This window comes from Rhinolophus hipposideros (assembly GCF_964194185.1).
Source record: "Rhinolophus hipposideros genome assembly, chromosome: X".
Taxonomy (NCBI): domain Eukaryota; kingdom Metazoa; phylum Chordata; class Mammalia; order Chiroptera; family Rhinolophidae; genus Rhinolophus; species Rhinolophus hipposideros.
Window position 1 is genome coordinate 60,941,219 of NC_138046.1, and position 17,236 is coordinate 60,958,454.

A 17,236-nucleotide genomic window follows, 5' to 3' on the forward strand; every position below is an offset into this window, starting at 1 on the left:
TCAATACATATCCTGAACAGTAAAGTATGGGAAGCATCCCATCATCCAAAATAATGGTCTCTCTCTCTCTACTTCCTGCCACCCCTCTCCCTACTCTGCATATATGTGCAAGCAAATTCTCTCTCTCCTCTCTCTCTCTCTCTCTCTTTCTCTCTCTCTCTCTCTCTCTCTCTCACTCTAGAGATGTGCTCTTCAATAGGGAGCCATTTAAATTTCAAGTAATTACAATTAAATAAAACTAAAAATCCAGTTGCTCAGTCTCACTAGCCACAGTTCAAATGTTCAACAATCACATGTGGCTAGCAGCTACCATATTGGGCAGCATGAATACAGAGCACTGCAGAAAGTGTGATTGGATAGCACTACACTGGAGACTACAGAAAAAAGTCTTCTGGCCTAATCTCTAAAATCTAATCTCCAAAACAGTACAAAAGTGAACAATGAAAGTTTCAAAATCGGTACACTCAACTTCCAAGTATATAAAACTTTAACAGCATGACTGAACCTCTCAATCTGCTTTCCAAAAAATGTCAACTCCAGAGACAGAAATTAAAGAACCATGGGATTTTGAGGCTAGAGAGAACAAAATACTCTGGTCCAATATGCTCATTTAAAGGTAAACAAACATACTGAAAAACTAGAAAAATTAGATGATTTGCCTAAGATCATACAGCTAATGAGACACAAAGATTGGACTAGAACTCAGACCCCATGACTTTTGGTCTCGCATTCTTTCTACCACACCACAATGTACAAATCTGGCATTGCTGAATAGCATTTTTCCTTGTACTAAAGAAAAAACAAAAGCCCTTGTACTGACCATCACAAAGTCCATTAACCAGATTCCTTCTGTGCTTAGTTTCTTTACAATGGCTTTAACTTTCAAAATTGGTTTGAAACTTAGGTTTCAAAATGGTTTTTAAGTTTCTATTTGTTTTAAATACAGCTTCCATGAGAATTAAAATTTTAAAATCACAGGAAATCAGTAAATTTTCTCCACTATTAATAAATATGCTAAGCTAGGACCACAATTCTGATTTTTAACCAGCACAAACAATTAGTTTCTGTATTTGCAGTTTTATTCAGTCACCTCCTTCCATTATAAGGGGATTTCTTTATGATATCTATCCAAGCTATTGAACAAATGAATAAATCTATATAGATATAAGCCACCACCCTCTGTGCATGTGACAAAACATCCAATCATTTGTGCCATGAAAAATTATGTATCAAAACTGAATTACTATCAGTTTTTCTACATTGTGATCCTTCCTTTACTGTAATGGTATATTGTGATCCTTCCTTTACTGTAATGGTACATTGTGATCCTTCCTTTACTGTAATGGTATATTCTCTTTCTATAATAATCGCCTGCATTCTTTAGTCATTGGGTGCTATTATCTTCATCCTGGGGTGTGGGGTGCGGTGTAGAGAGAGTGAAATATCACAAAGTAGACTGTAAACTTTCTAAAGGCAAGGCTCGGTATTTGTTTAGGGTTTTCTGTGTAGCCCCATTACTGTCCCCAACAAATTGGTTAAAACATAATGGGTGAATCCTGTTTAAATATTTCAAATTTTATTGGCATGGGCTATATAATTACAAAAAGAAATTGCATTCAGTTTTCTACCTGAGTGGTAGAGAGAGGAAATACTTCAACATGAAGTATCTTCACAAAATTACTGGGAAAATGCTAGAGCTTTTTATTGTAACTTACCGGCTCTGAAAATGATACAAATAACTAGCAGTTTGATCACAATTCATAGAGCTAGAGAGTAACAATAATTGCCAACCCCAGGGCATTCTCGGACAGATTATCCATATTGCCATTAGCTGTGACAAATTGTGCTTTTAAATTTTTATTGACACTGTCACACACTTGACCTTATTAAGTACTTTGTTGACATTAACAAGGTCTTTCTTTATCCTAGCCCAGCAGGAGTTAAGAAAAAAGATGGTTTAAGTCAAAATAAATACCAACCAAGAAAGATACAAATGTACAGAGCAAGTTAATTAAGTCAAGAAATGGAGAAGGATTCCAGGTAGGACAAAACCATGTATGAAGGTATGGCAGTAGAGGTATGGAACAGCATAAAATGTTCAGGAAACTGAGCACAGTATGACTGGGCCAGAAAAATTATGTAGAAGAGTAGTGGAATATGAGGCTAGAGACAAAGCAGTGGTCAGAGTATGAAGTATTTTGTGTGGATGATAACTAGACTTGAATCCTAGAGGCCATGGGAAGCCTTTGCAGGATTTTAAGCAGTGATACAAGAACTGCATTTCAGAAGTATAACTTAGCAGATTTTTTTAAAGGAAGCTAGAATGAAGGGTAGACAGTACGTATTTAAGAGTTCAGGGAAATAATAAAAGAGTGTCTTGAAACAATAGTGCCCTGCAACAAAGAAATGACAGCAGGGGTGATGAGGGAGGAAAAGCATATTAAGGAAGGAAAGTACAACACAAAGGGAGTAGAACTGGTAGGATCTGGTGACTGAGGAAATGGTGGACAAAATAGGAGTAGACCTGAAGACGGTGTCGTGCGGGGGACCCTGCTCGCTGCGCCATTTGTCATGCAGGGCGGTCTGCGGGGTCTCAGCTCCCGCTCCCCACATAAGAACGCAGGACATGATGAGACCAAAAAGGAACACCCATGGAGCCATAGATAGGGGAGTCATACCACTATATTCTAGCTGGCGGGTGGGTTGGAGACACAGGAAACAGGAGCCACACACCTCTCAACCCTCACTCCGCCACTTGCAGGCTCAGCCACCATCTTCTTGCTAGCCCCCATTTCTGCTAGCGTAGCCACGGGAGTTATATTAGTGGCCAATGGCTCACTGGTTACAGCTGACGGCCAACTAGCCACAGCTGATGGCCAGCCACTCACAGTGGACGGCCATTTCCTACCTGAGCCAGCATCTTTCTATGTGAGGCCGAGAGCCTGGAAACTTCTCTCTGGGGCTCTGTCCCCACAGACAGTTATTGCATTTCTGGTTTATGCTACTTGGTGGAGTATGCTAAGGTTAACCAGGACTGGCAATACAAGAGAAAGGCACATTAAGGTTGGTGAGGGGATTGGAGTAGGAAGAAGGATGATGAAAGGAAGGTAAATAGAGTTAAGGACAATACTGAATTTGAAAGCCAGTCAAAGGCAGCTGAACATACGGGGTCCGTGAGACGGGAGGAGTTTGGAAAAAAGAGTTCTGAGAGACTCGTCACAGAGAAGTGTTAGTTGAAGTCATAAGGTTAAATGTGGCTGCCTAAGGACAACGTACAGATGAGCAAAGCAAAGGACTGAGGATCAACCTCTAGGAATCAGTATGTTTAAGGGCCAAGCACAGAGACAGGAGATTTTAAATGCAACTTGAGGTAAAAGAAAAACGAGGAGAGCTTAGCATCATAGAAACTGAGGGAGGGGAGAGAGTAGATAAAGGACTGATCAGATAGTGTAAATGGTGCTGGAGAAGCCAATATGAGGACTTGAAAAATGACAGTATTGTACAAATATCTCTATACAACCCACCTCCACTGAATTAACTCTACTTTTAAACTGGTGCTAATATAAAACTGTCAATAAGTAGAACAAGTTTCTTAAGTAATAGCAGGCATTCGTTCAACTCTATATTTAACACACTCACTTTTCCCCCAATTTTCTCCTTATTCATAAGCTCCAGGGCCTTGTTTTATTATAAATGTACCTGTACAACACATGATAAATGATTTATCCAAAGCTACTTCCTCATAGGAGAAGGTATGAGTGCACTAACAGCTAATTTACAAGGATGCTTGGAGTAAAATCTTAACACTTGAGAACCGCTGTAGAAAGAATCGAGCTCCAAAGCGTCCATCAGTCCATACAGCTGAGGGTTTGGCCATTTAAGCTTCAAAAAGCTTTTGCATGAAATTCTTTCTGAAATGAATGATATAATCCACACATTCTGAAGCAAAATATGCTATATATGACTTACTATTTTCTTTCTACCTGGGGGGCATTATGAAACATGTGAGTTAGTGAGCTATGATGTAACACAGAGATACCCTCAGGAACTACTGACGTGTTTAGGGCTTCTTGCTCTGACATATGATGAAACCAAATGCTGCAATTTTGCATTCTAGTTCCAGTCTTTTATTACGTTTCTATCTCCTCCTCCCTTGCTTTTCTTCTGTCACTTGTCACGTCCTGATCATCTCAATTCAGTTCATTGATCTGGAATAAATAATACTCTTCCAACCTTCCAACCTGTGCTTCTAGTCTGCTGTGGATGGAAACGGATAATTGGGCTCATGAAGACACCATAAGGAAGAAAGAGGTAATAGGCTCTGATTAAAGGCCAAAAGGTCTTTGGTATCATAAGCCTGATGGATTTGGTGACATTGTGTAGGCTACTCAGATTGTTTTAATTTTATTTTTGCTTTCTTTTTTGGTCCTCAGCTATATTCCAAATTGATAAATCGATCAAATAGGTCAAGTGAACCGATTACACATCAGTGAAGCATATATTTTCTGCTATGTTTTTGTGTACCACATCTAATGACAATATGCACAAATTTTTTATTATTATTTTCAGCATGTTAGAAAACATTTTTAAAATGTATTAAATCATGCTGAACATACTTCTACACACAGCTCCTGAAATGCTTTAAGACATGAGTAAAAGCAGCCTGTAAAGATTGGGCTCCTTATAACACATCATTGGAAGTTATCTATACTACTTTCTCTTTCCAGAACCAAATATTATTAATGCTCAGTGTACCCTAGCTTTCCCTGCTGGGCTATGTAGAAATCAGTTTCAACTATATGTTGGTATTACCTCACTTTGTCTTCTTTTGTGAAGTGACTGGCAGACTACGCTGGCCTCAGTCTTGACCTACTGGAAGTCATTTTCCTGCCTCCCATCCTACTGTCATAGTGTTTCCTATTTATCTTTCAAGACCCAGTCAAAGCATCACCTCCTCACTGAAGCCTTCCTAGACTTATGCAAGACATACCTAAATTTGCCTTCCTTTGTGTTCTCAATAAACCTTGCCTGGAGGAAAGGGTTGTGGGTGCAGAAGGGTTGGTATTTCAAGCAAAGTATGCTACATGATAAAATATTTGAGGGCATTTAAAAGTCTACAGCACATTTGGGGAACACCAGGTCCAGCATGACTAAAACATAGTACATTTGGGAGAGTGACAGGCTCAAAGTGGGGGCCGCACTAAAAACGGTCATACACATCATGATTAGGCTCTTCCCTTCCCCTTCATCAGGTAGCAATGGGTCGTGAGCATAGCTTTCTAGGAATGCTACTACGTTAGAATCGGATTTCTCTTTTCAGGATAATTGACACCAGTATACAGCATTTGTCTGGAGGGGAAGAATGTATCAGTATGGGGTACTATTAGGAAGAGTAGACTTCTTTTGGGGGGAATCACGTTAAGGGGAAGAGAGAGTGAGCTCAGGTTTAATAAGAGGTACCATGTAGTGGTTAAGAGCATGTGGTCTGGAGCCAGACAACCTAGTATCTAATCAGGGCTTTGCCTCCTATTCACTTTGTGACACTAGGAAAGCTACCTAATCTCTATGAGCCTCAGTTTACTCCTCAGTAACATGGGGATACTACTGCTAACTCTCATAGAATTGCTGCGAGGTTTAAAAATGAAGTAACATGTAAAAGTATTTAGAACATTGGCACATGGCTTATAAATGCTATTTTTAGTTTCATATTTTAATGATGTCCACAAGATATCTAGTTAGGCATTTGGACATGCAGGTTTGAATAGACAGAGCTATGAGCTGGACTTATAAACTGGCGGATCCCTAGAACACAGTGATGTTAAAGCTAGAGAAGGAACTGAGAACATTCACAAGGAAAATAAAAAAATATATGTGTATATATGTATATGCATGAGTGTATATGTGTGTGTGTATGTACATATGTATGTATATACATAAGTGGCAATAGAAGAGGACCAAGGGTAGAGCATAGAGAACCAAACACCCGAGAAGTAAGAAGAAGAAAAACATATGAAGAAGATAAAGAGCAGTGAAAGGCTGTCAAAGAGCAAGGAGGGAATGATACCTGACCAGCCAAAGGCAATGATATGTTCAAGCAGGGAAGTGATCAGTAGTGCCAAGCGATAAGGATTGGAAATAAGCCATTGGATTTGGAAATTAGGGAATCACTGTTGACCTTTTTGAGAACTGTGAAAAAGATGAGTTGTGAAAGGTAATTTAGGAAACAGAGAAAACAACTACCAAGGACTCATTGAGAGATTTTGACTATGAAATGAAAAAGGAAGATGAGAGTCTAGTTCAAGGATACATAGGATCAAAAGAAGGTGCTGTAGTATGGGGGAAACTTGAGATTGCTACCAAGCTGAAGGGAAGAAAATGAAGAGAGAGTATAAGAAGATAACATGATTTATTGTTTTATCTATTTTTCGAACTACTGAAGATAATGAAAATTCTATCTCAGGTATAAAATTTCACTTTAAAGATGAGCTAGAAAACCTCTGTGAGAAGTTAATAACGTTATTTTAAAACCCAAAACAGAAAAAAAAAGGGTATATAGTTGTTATTTAAAAATATAATTAGTCCTGTATTTTAACAGAATTACTTCCTGAGACTGTAATAACATTTTGAGAACTCTCAGGATACTACAGAAATAGAAAAGTCATTCTGTTAAAATACAGCACTAATTATATTTTTTAAACAACACATTGAAACTTTTGTTTTTCATTCTGCCTTCTGAATATATTTTTGAACTTTTAGATGGTATTATTTTAATTCACATGAAATAATCCAAATAAACCCACTTAACAATTATTGTGAGAGCAATAGGCTCTGTATACAACAAATGACTAATTTTTGTATCTCATCAGAAAAGGAAATTTCAAATTGTGTTTTGCATATGTTTGCATCTATAATCACTATTCAACAACTTTTTGAATATCTAGCAAGATGTCTATGGTGCTTATATACTTTTAATTGTTAACCTGCCATTGTATCATTCCATTCAGTCCAGCTTCCTGAAGGCTAGAAAATGTCATTCCCTTCCCATTGTTTAGGGTGAACTAAGCTATGACAGAGTAGTCATTGTAAAGGTTAGAAAATGCAGTATGCAAATATTGGCATCACAAAGACCTGGCTTCAGATCACAGCTCTACTCCTCAACAGCTGTGTGATTTTGAGTGAGTGAGTGAGTGATCTGAGTAATGAAAACTCTGAATATGTCTGAAACACCTAATTCCTCCTAAACAAACTTTGCAAGACAAGCACAAACTCATATATATGACGAAAGGTCAGTGAAATTTAGTTAGGTAAGGCCATCCACAGGAACAAGAACACAAAGTCCAAGAAGTCATCTAAAAAAGATAGTTTTCAAACCTTTCAGTAGAGATATCAAATTTTATGGAGACAAATTTTATAATAAGACGTGTATTATAAAAAGGAAAACAATGGAAGGAAATACCCCAACTATTAAAAAATATAATACACTGGACATAAAAGGCACACCATAAAAGTTTATTCAAACTCCTCATCATAGTTGGAGAAGTAACAATTACATCTCCTTAAATATTTGGAGAGGAATTATAGTTTTGTAACACTACAGTATTTTCTTTGGACAAGCCAATTTATCTATCTTCTGTACCTGCAAACTCTGGTGAAAAAAGACACCAATAATTCATAACACAATAAAAAGAGGAAAAGAAAATATTTCCTTTAGATCAGATAAGATATTTTAATATTTAAACACTCACTACTAAATAATAGTACCTATGTAGCTGGGGTGCTGTGAGAATTAAATCAGATAATATAAGTAAATTAAAATGTTTCATCCAGCATCTCACACTGCAAGTACGGTCAATAAATATGAGTTTTCAACACTCAAGAACAAAGTTATCTCTCATAAAAAGAGTGCTTTCCTGATATTATCTAAGAAAAGACGGTGAGTTTTGTCATTATCTAAAGACAACATTTAGGCTGGTCTACACAGAGTTATCAGACCCTAACCTGAGAGCTGAAATTCCATCACCCCTATTCTGGTAAATCAGACTTCTGAATGTTGTGTGTATGGCACAAAGAGAGATGTGCTCAGTTTCCTTACATTTCTACAAAAGCCCACAGACTTCATTAACACTTGTGCACATAATGCCATTGGCTGAACCGTTGGCCCTCTTGCCCTGATTAGTGCTAAGGCTTTCATTTCTGTAGTTTATTATGTTCCTTACTAAATACTCAAATATTAATGATAATCAAAATAATCTTTATAATAATCCAAAGTACTTTTTCTAATTTTAAACAAATTGTTTTCCGCACAGACAAAACTGCTACCTTTTATGAACGACCAAGCAACAGGAAGAATTTCATTTTTATGTTCCATTCAAGTATTAGCTCAAACGGAGTTGGTGTCATACAACATGAGCACTCTAAATGTAACCTTGGAAACGATTTAAGACAAAACTGACTCACCTGTAATTGCAAAGCTTCATGATTTTCTAATCCTTCCACAATTGGTGAAAATCGTTCTCTGTTATTTCTTTCTGCTGCTGTAGTTATAGCCCCTAAAAGTTTATCTAGACTATGGAGAAAAAAAATTGAACAGAAATGAGAAATACGTCTTATACACACATTACAAATATGGGTTATCTCTTTCAGTTTTTCTTGTTTTATTTCCTGGTGCTTGATATTTATAGAGACCATTACAATTTAAGAATTGTGTTCCTGTCTGCCTACGAGTACTTCTACAAATCAAATATTCACAGCTTTAAATAATTTTAGGGCATCAAAATGAAAATTCATTTTAAAAATCTTGAGGAAAACAAGTTTTCTAGATGACAGTTTTTAAAAGATAGGCAATTAATAAATACTGAAATTTAAAATTTCAGGCAGGTTTCAACATTTCATGTAACAGATATTAATATCTCAAACACAAAATGGCAGCTACAATTATTAAAAGTTTATTCAAGTGTAACCTTACTGTAATTTTATAATAAAGTGCTGGAAAGAGTAAAAAATTTTAAAATGTAGACATTCTTTGAAAAACGGAACAAGAAAAAAAAAAACACCTGAAACAGAAAGCCTAGTAGGTATTTAGAGAAGCCTCTATAAATAACTAGCACAAAAAACTTATTTACAAGAATGGAAATATTGAAAACTACCTCTGTGCTAGTGTCTATATCAAACTAAACTGTATGTAGTATCCTACCCTTACCAAAATATATCTGAAATTATAATTAAATCATAACAAGTAAACCAGGGCAGGTTGGATTATATGAATTAAGTATTGAAAAATCTAATTGACTAGAAAAATATTCCTCACATATAAATTAATTTTTCTATAAAACCTAAGGAAAACTTATTTTGCTTATGCTATCTCATTCAGTTTGTTCTCATTGAGATAAGACGTAATGCTATATGACAATACTTTTGTTTAGTGTTTGCCTTTTGGTTTCTAAGGACACTAGCCAGTACTATCTCATTTTATTCTGGCAGCTGTGAGAAAAATCTACATACTGGAATATTTTTAAATCTTTGTATGGCCCTGTTCTAATTCAAATTGAAATTACTGCTTGGAAACAAAGTGTTCAGATAAAATAATTTAGTCTACGTACTTAGTAAGTATTTCATTCTTTATCACAATGGTTTCTTACCAGCCAACATATTAATGACATCAAATCTTAAATTTGGCTTCTGAGTCAATATTATTTCCATAAGAAGTAATGATCAAATGCATGGGAAGCAACAACTTGCTGAAACTGGCACATACATGTACAGAAAAATTACCATCAGCCTTCTCATTCTTTCTTTTTAACAGATTAGTTGATTATATTCTATGAATAATCGCTTCGTCTTTTCACTTACTATAGGCACATAAATGAAGCTACTGCTATAAAATAATAGTACAAAATAAAAGCATCTAGTTAATTCAGTTAGTTAAAGAAGTCAAATTTTGTTATGTGCATATGTGTAGCGCGTGTGTGTGTGTGTGTCCAGGCAAAATTACTCTTATTTTTTTCCTGTTTTTCTAATAATTGCTTTACCTTCAGCTAGACAAAATTCTATTCATTCTCTTTGAATCCAACTTTGAAGAATTTCCCATTAGGATTCTATCTGTATAAACCTATTTTTCAAAGACTCAAAAAAAGAAAAGCTAAAATGTAAATAGGTAAGAGAGAAATGCTAATCATTTCCTATAATTTCATACTATCTTGATGCAAGTTATCTACAGAAACAACAAAAAAGTATGACTCGTTAATTTCTCAAGTGTCATTTCCATGCAGTTAATATAATAACAGCAATACTTACATGTTCTCTTCTCCAACAATGCAAATAGCAGAAAGTATTTTTACTATTTCAGTCATCATGTTGGGTTGTTTGGGGTCAATTGCTCTTGCCAATAGTAAAAGACTTCTTTCATCTCCTAGAATCCTTTGCAATCCAAACTTAAAAAAAAAAAAAAAAAAAAAAAAGAACCTTCATTCAAAATGACTTTGGAACATATCTGTAATTTCAAAAAACAACCTACAATGATTTTCTAAAACCTTGTACCTCCACAATGAGGTTCTACCTAATTATATGAATGGTCTTCAAATAGCAATTATTTGTCTTTTTCTTTTATATGAAATGACTGCATCTTGGAGATTTTGCCTCTTGATCAGATATGATTTCCATTAGCCTGTCTAAAAATTCCATAAAGATTTGGGAGAAATATGGGAACAATCAGTATTTCTTCAACAAAGAAGAACATGTAAAGCACATACTGATATGATTTTCTAAAGTAATTCTACTTATGTCATTGGGTCTCCCTGGAGATATGTGGAATTCATGGTTAAATTCTCCAATATGTTTGTGTGGAAAATTAAGTTGAAGAAAATGGGTAAAATGTTGAAAAGCTCTTTTGTGTACTCTCTGCCAGTTAAAGCAATAAACCTCTGTATAGGTTTTCCTATACCTTCTCTCCTATCCTCCCCCTCTCAGGCAGCTGTGCTACATTACAAAACTTTGAACCCAAAGAAATGGCACCTGGGTTTAAGTAAGTGTCACAGCCAACTAGGCAGAGAAGACATCATTTTCATTTATTTTCTAGGTTTGAGTATGTGTGCGCAAGTGCACATTATAAGAATGAACAGGTAAGGAAATGTTATAAAAAGCCCAAAACTTGGGTTTTCACTACATTAAGAAGGTAATATTTTCTTTGATCTTTGTCCCACAAAGCATTTCTCAGATTTCTTATGAAATATGTTTGCTTCTTTTAACAGTCTAATGGTGAAATCTGACAACATTTCATCGGAGCAAAATTGCCATTTCAAGCTAACCTTTAGTTAAGTACAAAGCATATGAATATTTTCATGGTTCCTAATTTAACTTCGAAAAGAATTCAGGGAGAAAAATAACTAATGTGACTTTATCAGAGGTAAAAACAGAAACACAGAGACAAAACAAAACAAAACAATAAAAAGGCAATGAAAGAGACGATTAAAAAGGAAAGAAAACAGAAAGGATATATATGTATAAAGGTGGCTAGTGGATTAAAGAGTAAGGAAAATAAGGGAAAAACACATGTGTAAAACTGAGACAGATGATTACCATGCAATTATCAAACTTAAAATAACAGCTTTAAAAATCAATTGGATAACCCTCGATAGGGCCAGCGTGAGACATCGTGCCGTTTTAGCCAAAGGAGTTTCACAGAGAGCTTTGGGCTCCGCAGCGCGGGGTGCTCAGTCCCTTCAGCCCTGGGGAGCAAGCAAGGCCTCTGCTGCTGCTGCTGCTACTACTGCCTCAGCCTGTGCAGCCCTGGGCCGGAGGGCAGCAAGAAGCTTGGATAGGGGTGCTCAATCCTTCTTCACTGACGCTGACTTATAAGAGACCCTGTTACGCACCTAAAGCCATATTGGAAACTCCAGAAAAAGTACAACCTCTGGAAAGCAGCGAGGAAACTCTGAGAACTCCTACGAGCCACCAAGAGGCTGTCAATAATGAAAAATGAAAAAGCTAGCTACATGAAACCCAGTGTCTTTCCTTCCACCACTCCTGGTAAAGCATCATCTCGAAAGCTTTTTGGGATCCTTTCTCCAAATGTTCCGTGCAGTATGAGTGGAAAGAGTCCTGTAGAAAGCAGCTTGAATGTTACAACCAAGAAGAATGCACCATCTGCAACAATCCACCAGTGTGAAGAGTGGCTGGATATCTGGACTGTGGTGAAACTGGGAAATACCAGGGAGAAAACTGCATTCTTTGCAGCCCACCACTGTGGCAATAGGATAGGATTTATGAAAATAAAAAGCTCCTGGGATATTGATGGGAGAACTACCATAAGAAGAAAAAAATCAGGGGATCTTTAAAAAGCCAACAGACGGTTAGAAAGGATGAGGGAAGTCAACAGCAGGTGCTACCAGCCTGAACCTTTGAGCACCGTTCTGTGCGTTGTGTGAGTGACAGTGGGGACAACATGTATGCTGGGAGGTCCCTGTCGGTCATGGAAGATGGCTGCCTTCCTTGAGCAAAGAGCCAGTGCTCTGCTAGCCAGCTGTGCAAAAAACTGCACTAATGCACCTGCCATGATGAGGTTTTCTGGGCAAAACAGGAGTGTGCCCCCAAGCCTCCGAGCCCTTCTGTACCCCAGGAGCTTGTGAAAAACCCACGGAAAGGGGAAATCCTGAGGTGGGTGAAATGCAGAGGGAACCAATCCGTGTTCACGACATGGTACCAGGCTGGACTCCAAGTGCCTGAAGCAGCAGAGCCAGCGTCAGCCCTGGAGCCTCTCGAGGAATAACAGCTTCCATCGAAATGCAGGTCGGGTGTGGCTTGCAAATGGCACTGGGACTGATGAAGGCAAAGCAAACAAAAGCACCTTGGAGGCACCTGACACTCAGGTGAATCCCGTGGGGTCTGTATCTGTGGACTGTGGCCCCTCAGTCCTGACAACTGTTCTCTTACAGGGAACCAGGCCTGGGACGGCACTCCTCGGGGCTGTCCCTCCTTGCCAGCTGGTGTCAGTTTCCACGGGGACAGTGCAGTATTAGAGCCAGATCAGCAAACTGCTGTGAAAAACAGCAGTAGATATGATGTGGAAACGACAGAGGAACTTTTTGAGTCATCCTTTCCTCCTCGCACGTGTCCCCAAGCCATTGAGTTGCCCACAGATGCCGTTGATTATATGAGTAAAGAGCTGGTGCCACTTACTAACCAAAATCCTGATCAGAGAAGAAAAGAATTCGTGCACGTTAGTATCACTGCGTCCAACATAGAGACAGTAGTTTGAAATCCTGTGAAGACCCACTTCCAGGGTTGTTGTTTTTTTCTGGTGCCAGGTCAGCACCAGTCGGACTGTTCCCAGTTGAATGAAAGCACAATAAAAGAGTCTTCCCAGGCCAGCCCAGCAGCTTGAAAATGCTGCTGAGGGTGGCAGTGCATCTGAGGAAAAGTGTTTCAGCTGATTCATTTGTTCTGCCAGTCTCTCATGTGGAAAGTACATTACTGGTGCTTGAGGCATCCAGTTGAAGAAGCAGGTGTCTCATGACTTTCCAGAGACCAGGTTTAAAATCCAGCAGCTTTTGGAGCCTCAGCGCTACATGGCTTTCCTACCCCCCGCCCCATTATGGTAAAAATCTTCAGGTTACTTCCCGCCAAGCGTTTAGTGGCTTTTAAATGTACCTGTTGCTATTTCAAGTTTATCACTGAATACTACATCAGGCCAGTAGGTTCTCACTGGGTTCGAGACCCACGCTATCGAGACAATCCTTGGAAGCAGTACAAGAAAAATATGTGGGCCGGCCGGGTGGTTAAGGTAATTGGAGCTCCTTATGCCTAGGTTGCTGGTTCGATTCCCACATAGGCCTGTGAGCTGCCCCCTCTACAGCTAATATTGTGAACAACAGCTCTTCCTGGAGTTGGGCTGCCATGAGCAGCCGGAGGTTGTCGTGAGCTGCCGTGTGCCGCCATGAGCTGCTGGTGGCCAGCGTGAGCGGCCGGCAGCCAGTGAGAGCTGCTGTGAGCGGCCGACAGATGACCGCCTGCCTCAGACAGAGCGCTAGGGGAGCCCAAGGCTCATAACACCAGCACGGGCCGGGAAGCTGTGTCCTACGCAACTAGACTGAGAAACAACGGCTTGAACCAGAGTGGAGTGGGGGGAGGCAGGAGAAGGGGGGAATATGTAAGGGGGATATGTCCCTGTGCCAGTGGCACCCCAAGCCCTATTGCCGGGCATTGCCGTACAGGCCGGGATACTAGATGTGCTGCCACTGGTCTCAGAAGGGCTTCCCTGGCTGTAAGCTGGGGCTTCACAACAACCACTGGCTCTCTACTTGCCACTTTAATCGGGCAATCCATAAGAAAGAGATAGGGACTGAAACTGAAGAGGAATACTAGCCTATGTGGGAAGTATGATTGATTTGAAATGACTGATTTTTGAAACTGTAAACCACCACCCAGACATACCGTTGAAGTGAGTGTTCTTACCCCTCAGAGTCATCACGCCAGGAGAATCTGTACTTACTCTGACAGGACTGCTATTGCTCAGGAATTTAATTTACAAGCTGTTTAAGAAAAATGGTCTCTTGGTTTTATAATGGCGCCTCACGTTTGATCCAGGGCAGTAGCCCATAGTTTGATTCCCTTGGCTATGAATAATTATGCCTATTTTCCCAAATCAAATGCATCCTCAAAGGATGAAAACTTGCCACCATCATGGTCGTCCAGAAGAGTTCACTGCAGATTGTGCAGGCAATGCCCAAAAAGGGGTTCCGTAAATGTTGAACACTGGCACCGTACTTGAAATAAGTGAACAGTAGTCTATGAAAAGAATAGCAGCCCTCTTGGATGAAAAGTATGCTTACAGAGGAAAAGTCAGGCACCTGAACTGGACCTCCAATGCTTGATCTTCTGAGACTGATGTTTGTGGTCAGAGGTGGATTTCATGCCCTGTGGTGTTTTCGGTGTATATAATGGTTGTGTTTTCCCAGGGTTATGAAAGTGCACATTGTATCCAAGCGCCTTTCCCTTACATGAGAGCTATGGGGCCCCCTGTAAATAACACTATGAAAACCCACCTGTGTGCAGTGGACACTTGACTGTGCAAGGCCATCACCACCACAGTGTAGCCAGGATAGAGCTGCACTGACAGTTAGGAGTTTTGTTATTGTCTCCAATTTGTACATCCTGTATAAACTATGAATGTTTCCTGGGTAACACATGAATGTTTCTGAGAAGAAACTCTAAATAGTTAAGAGGTTAACCTGTTCAAAAGATACTAAACAATAGTTTAACTGGACAACTTTAAAATGAGCATGAGACCAATCCTTTGTTATAGTTTAGTGATCCACCAAGAATGAGAAAATATTATGTAGTCAGGTTACAACATTTTGGCTACTTTATTCTTTTGGTCAGGTTACAATTTTTTTTTTTAATTTCAATAAAAATATGCATCTTAAAAGGGAAAAATGAATTAGACTGAGAGTAAAATCATTTAAATTTTCAAATTTCCACTTATTATTTAAAAGTAGTTGCTAATATGTAGGGACGTACTGAAAATAAAAATGAAGACAGGAGAAATGATGGGAAACCATCAATGTAAACATCAGAGCAATATTACAGCAGTGGAAGTTAAGAAGCGATGGGTGGCTTTTTATGATCCTATTCTGAGATGCATTGTATCAGGGAAAAGTTTTTGAAACACCTAATATAATCTCCTTGGGGATAACAAATTTGATGTTTAAGTCATTTCAGATGAAAGTTTCCTTCTTTGCTTATGACAATTGATTGCAACATGAAATGGATATTATCACTGTATATTTTTTTTATTTTGAATGCATACTTTATACCTACTGTTTCACATGCCTATAATTTAAAAGATCCACCACTTATCCATGTTCTGGGCCGCTATGTGCAAGACATTAACGTGTCCTAACTAAAGCTTAACCTTAGTGGAGACTAATCGAAGTCAAACCATCATGTTCTTTAAAACCGCCAAACTCTTGTTTTTTGACTGTCCTAAATTGTTTATAAGAATTTTACAAACATTACTCATATTAGCGGTAATGGTGGAGTCGGAGAGTGTTGCGCCTTCTCCAAACCGCACAGCGAGAACCACCAATAATATGGTGGAATTTGTGGCCCTTTCCAAAGCCACGACTCTTGTGGCCTGCAGGTATTGGCCTTTGCATCTCCCTATCCCTGTGGACTGGTTTGGTGATCCACTGGGGATCAGGATTCCATCTGATAGCTTTATGGAATGGATCAATGAGGATAACCGCGGAGATTTTGTATGCGGCATCTTCACCAACCCAGTAAGAATTCAGGACTCTGAGAGACTCACAGTGACAGCCAGCTCGCTCCTCGGCAACAGACTGAAGGCTTTGAGCAAACTTTGACTGGTTAACACTGTGATGTACCGGCTTGCCATAGGTTGCACCCTTAGGAACTTAGGAACTGGGTGTTTGCAGCCACCACGGTGCATTTGAATCCAATATATGACACAACCTTGCTTGGCCTCGTATCCCAGCCTGCACTCTTTATCAGGATGGGTGGGGTGGAGGCCCCTGTGGAGCAGAGAGAGCTGGCGGTACTGCCAGCAGTGCATCCTGGGAAGAAACCGCATTACTTCAGACTGCTTCTTCCTCCATAGCTCCTGGATGTACTTGTCAGAGCCCATCTTGGCTTATCTGATGGCATGAGACACAAAGCAATCTAAAAGACTGCCACCTGCACAGGGATTGGAGGTGTCTGGAGAGGCCAAGCCATGAACCAAGGCTGGCTGCCGCTACTGCCGGGCTCAGGACTGCTCAGTGAGAGGTACAGGACACACCGAAGCCAGACGCTGCTGGTCTGGGTTTTACGAACCTTTGAGAGATTTTATGGAAGCCCGCAGCATGAACCAAGATACGCCATTTATACGAAAAAGGGAATAGAAGTGCCTTGGGTGGGCCCACAAGTTGGGTGGAGCAGGGTCTCAGGGCATCAGGGCGAATGAATGGTGTTAACCAGCTTGATGGGGACTCAGACGTGGCATGTGCCTATCTCTGCACCCTGGGAGGTGGGAGGGCACAACAAAGAAACAATGGCTTCCACCAGCTCCTCCATCCAGGAGAAAACTTCCCCTCCAGTCTTCACCCTGAAGACAGACAATTTATTTCCTCCCTATATGTTCCTGGCATCTTTCAAGCTACTGTACCAGCACTGCAGCTCAGAGCAAGTGAGTTTATCAGGTCAGCGAGTAACTCCGTGCGCGGTGCCTTTAAGAGAAGCACCT

General features: G+C 39.5%; 1 protein-coding gene and 2 pseudogenes across 5 annotated transcripts in view; 1 reads left to right on the top strand and 2 right to left on the bottom strand.

Moving 5' to 3' along the window:
- The window catches only part of DIAPH2 (diaphanous related formin 2), an 842,313-nt gene that overhangs the window by 612,253 nt on the left and 212,824 nt on the right, over positions 1–17,236 (bottom strand). For all 3 annotated transcript variants that reach the window (XM_081043893.1, XM_081043892.1, XM_081043894.1), the window contains exons 9-10: positions 10,294–10,430; positions 8,458–8,566 (exon numbers count right to left, since the gene is read on the bottom strand). In XM_081043893.1, coding sequence (XP_080900019.1) covers positions 8,458–8,566; positions 10,294–10,430 — 246 coding nt within the window. The remainder of the gene's footprint in view (positions 1–8,457; positions 8,567–10,293; positions 10,431–17,236) is intronic.
- On the top strand, positions 11,110–14,358 carry LOC308494446 (F-box only protein 34-like; annotated as a pseudogene). Its single transcript has 3 exons — positions 11,110–11,117; positions 11,855–13,777; positions 14,149–14,358. The product of its transcript is annotated as an F-box only protein 34-like (transcript).
- On the bottom strand, positions 16,017–16,639 carry LOC308495522 (large ribosomal subunit protein eL15-like; annotated as a pseudogene). Its single transcript has one exon. The product of its transcript is annotated as a large ribosomal subunit protein eL15-like (transcript).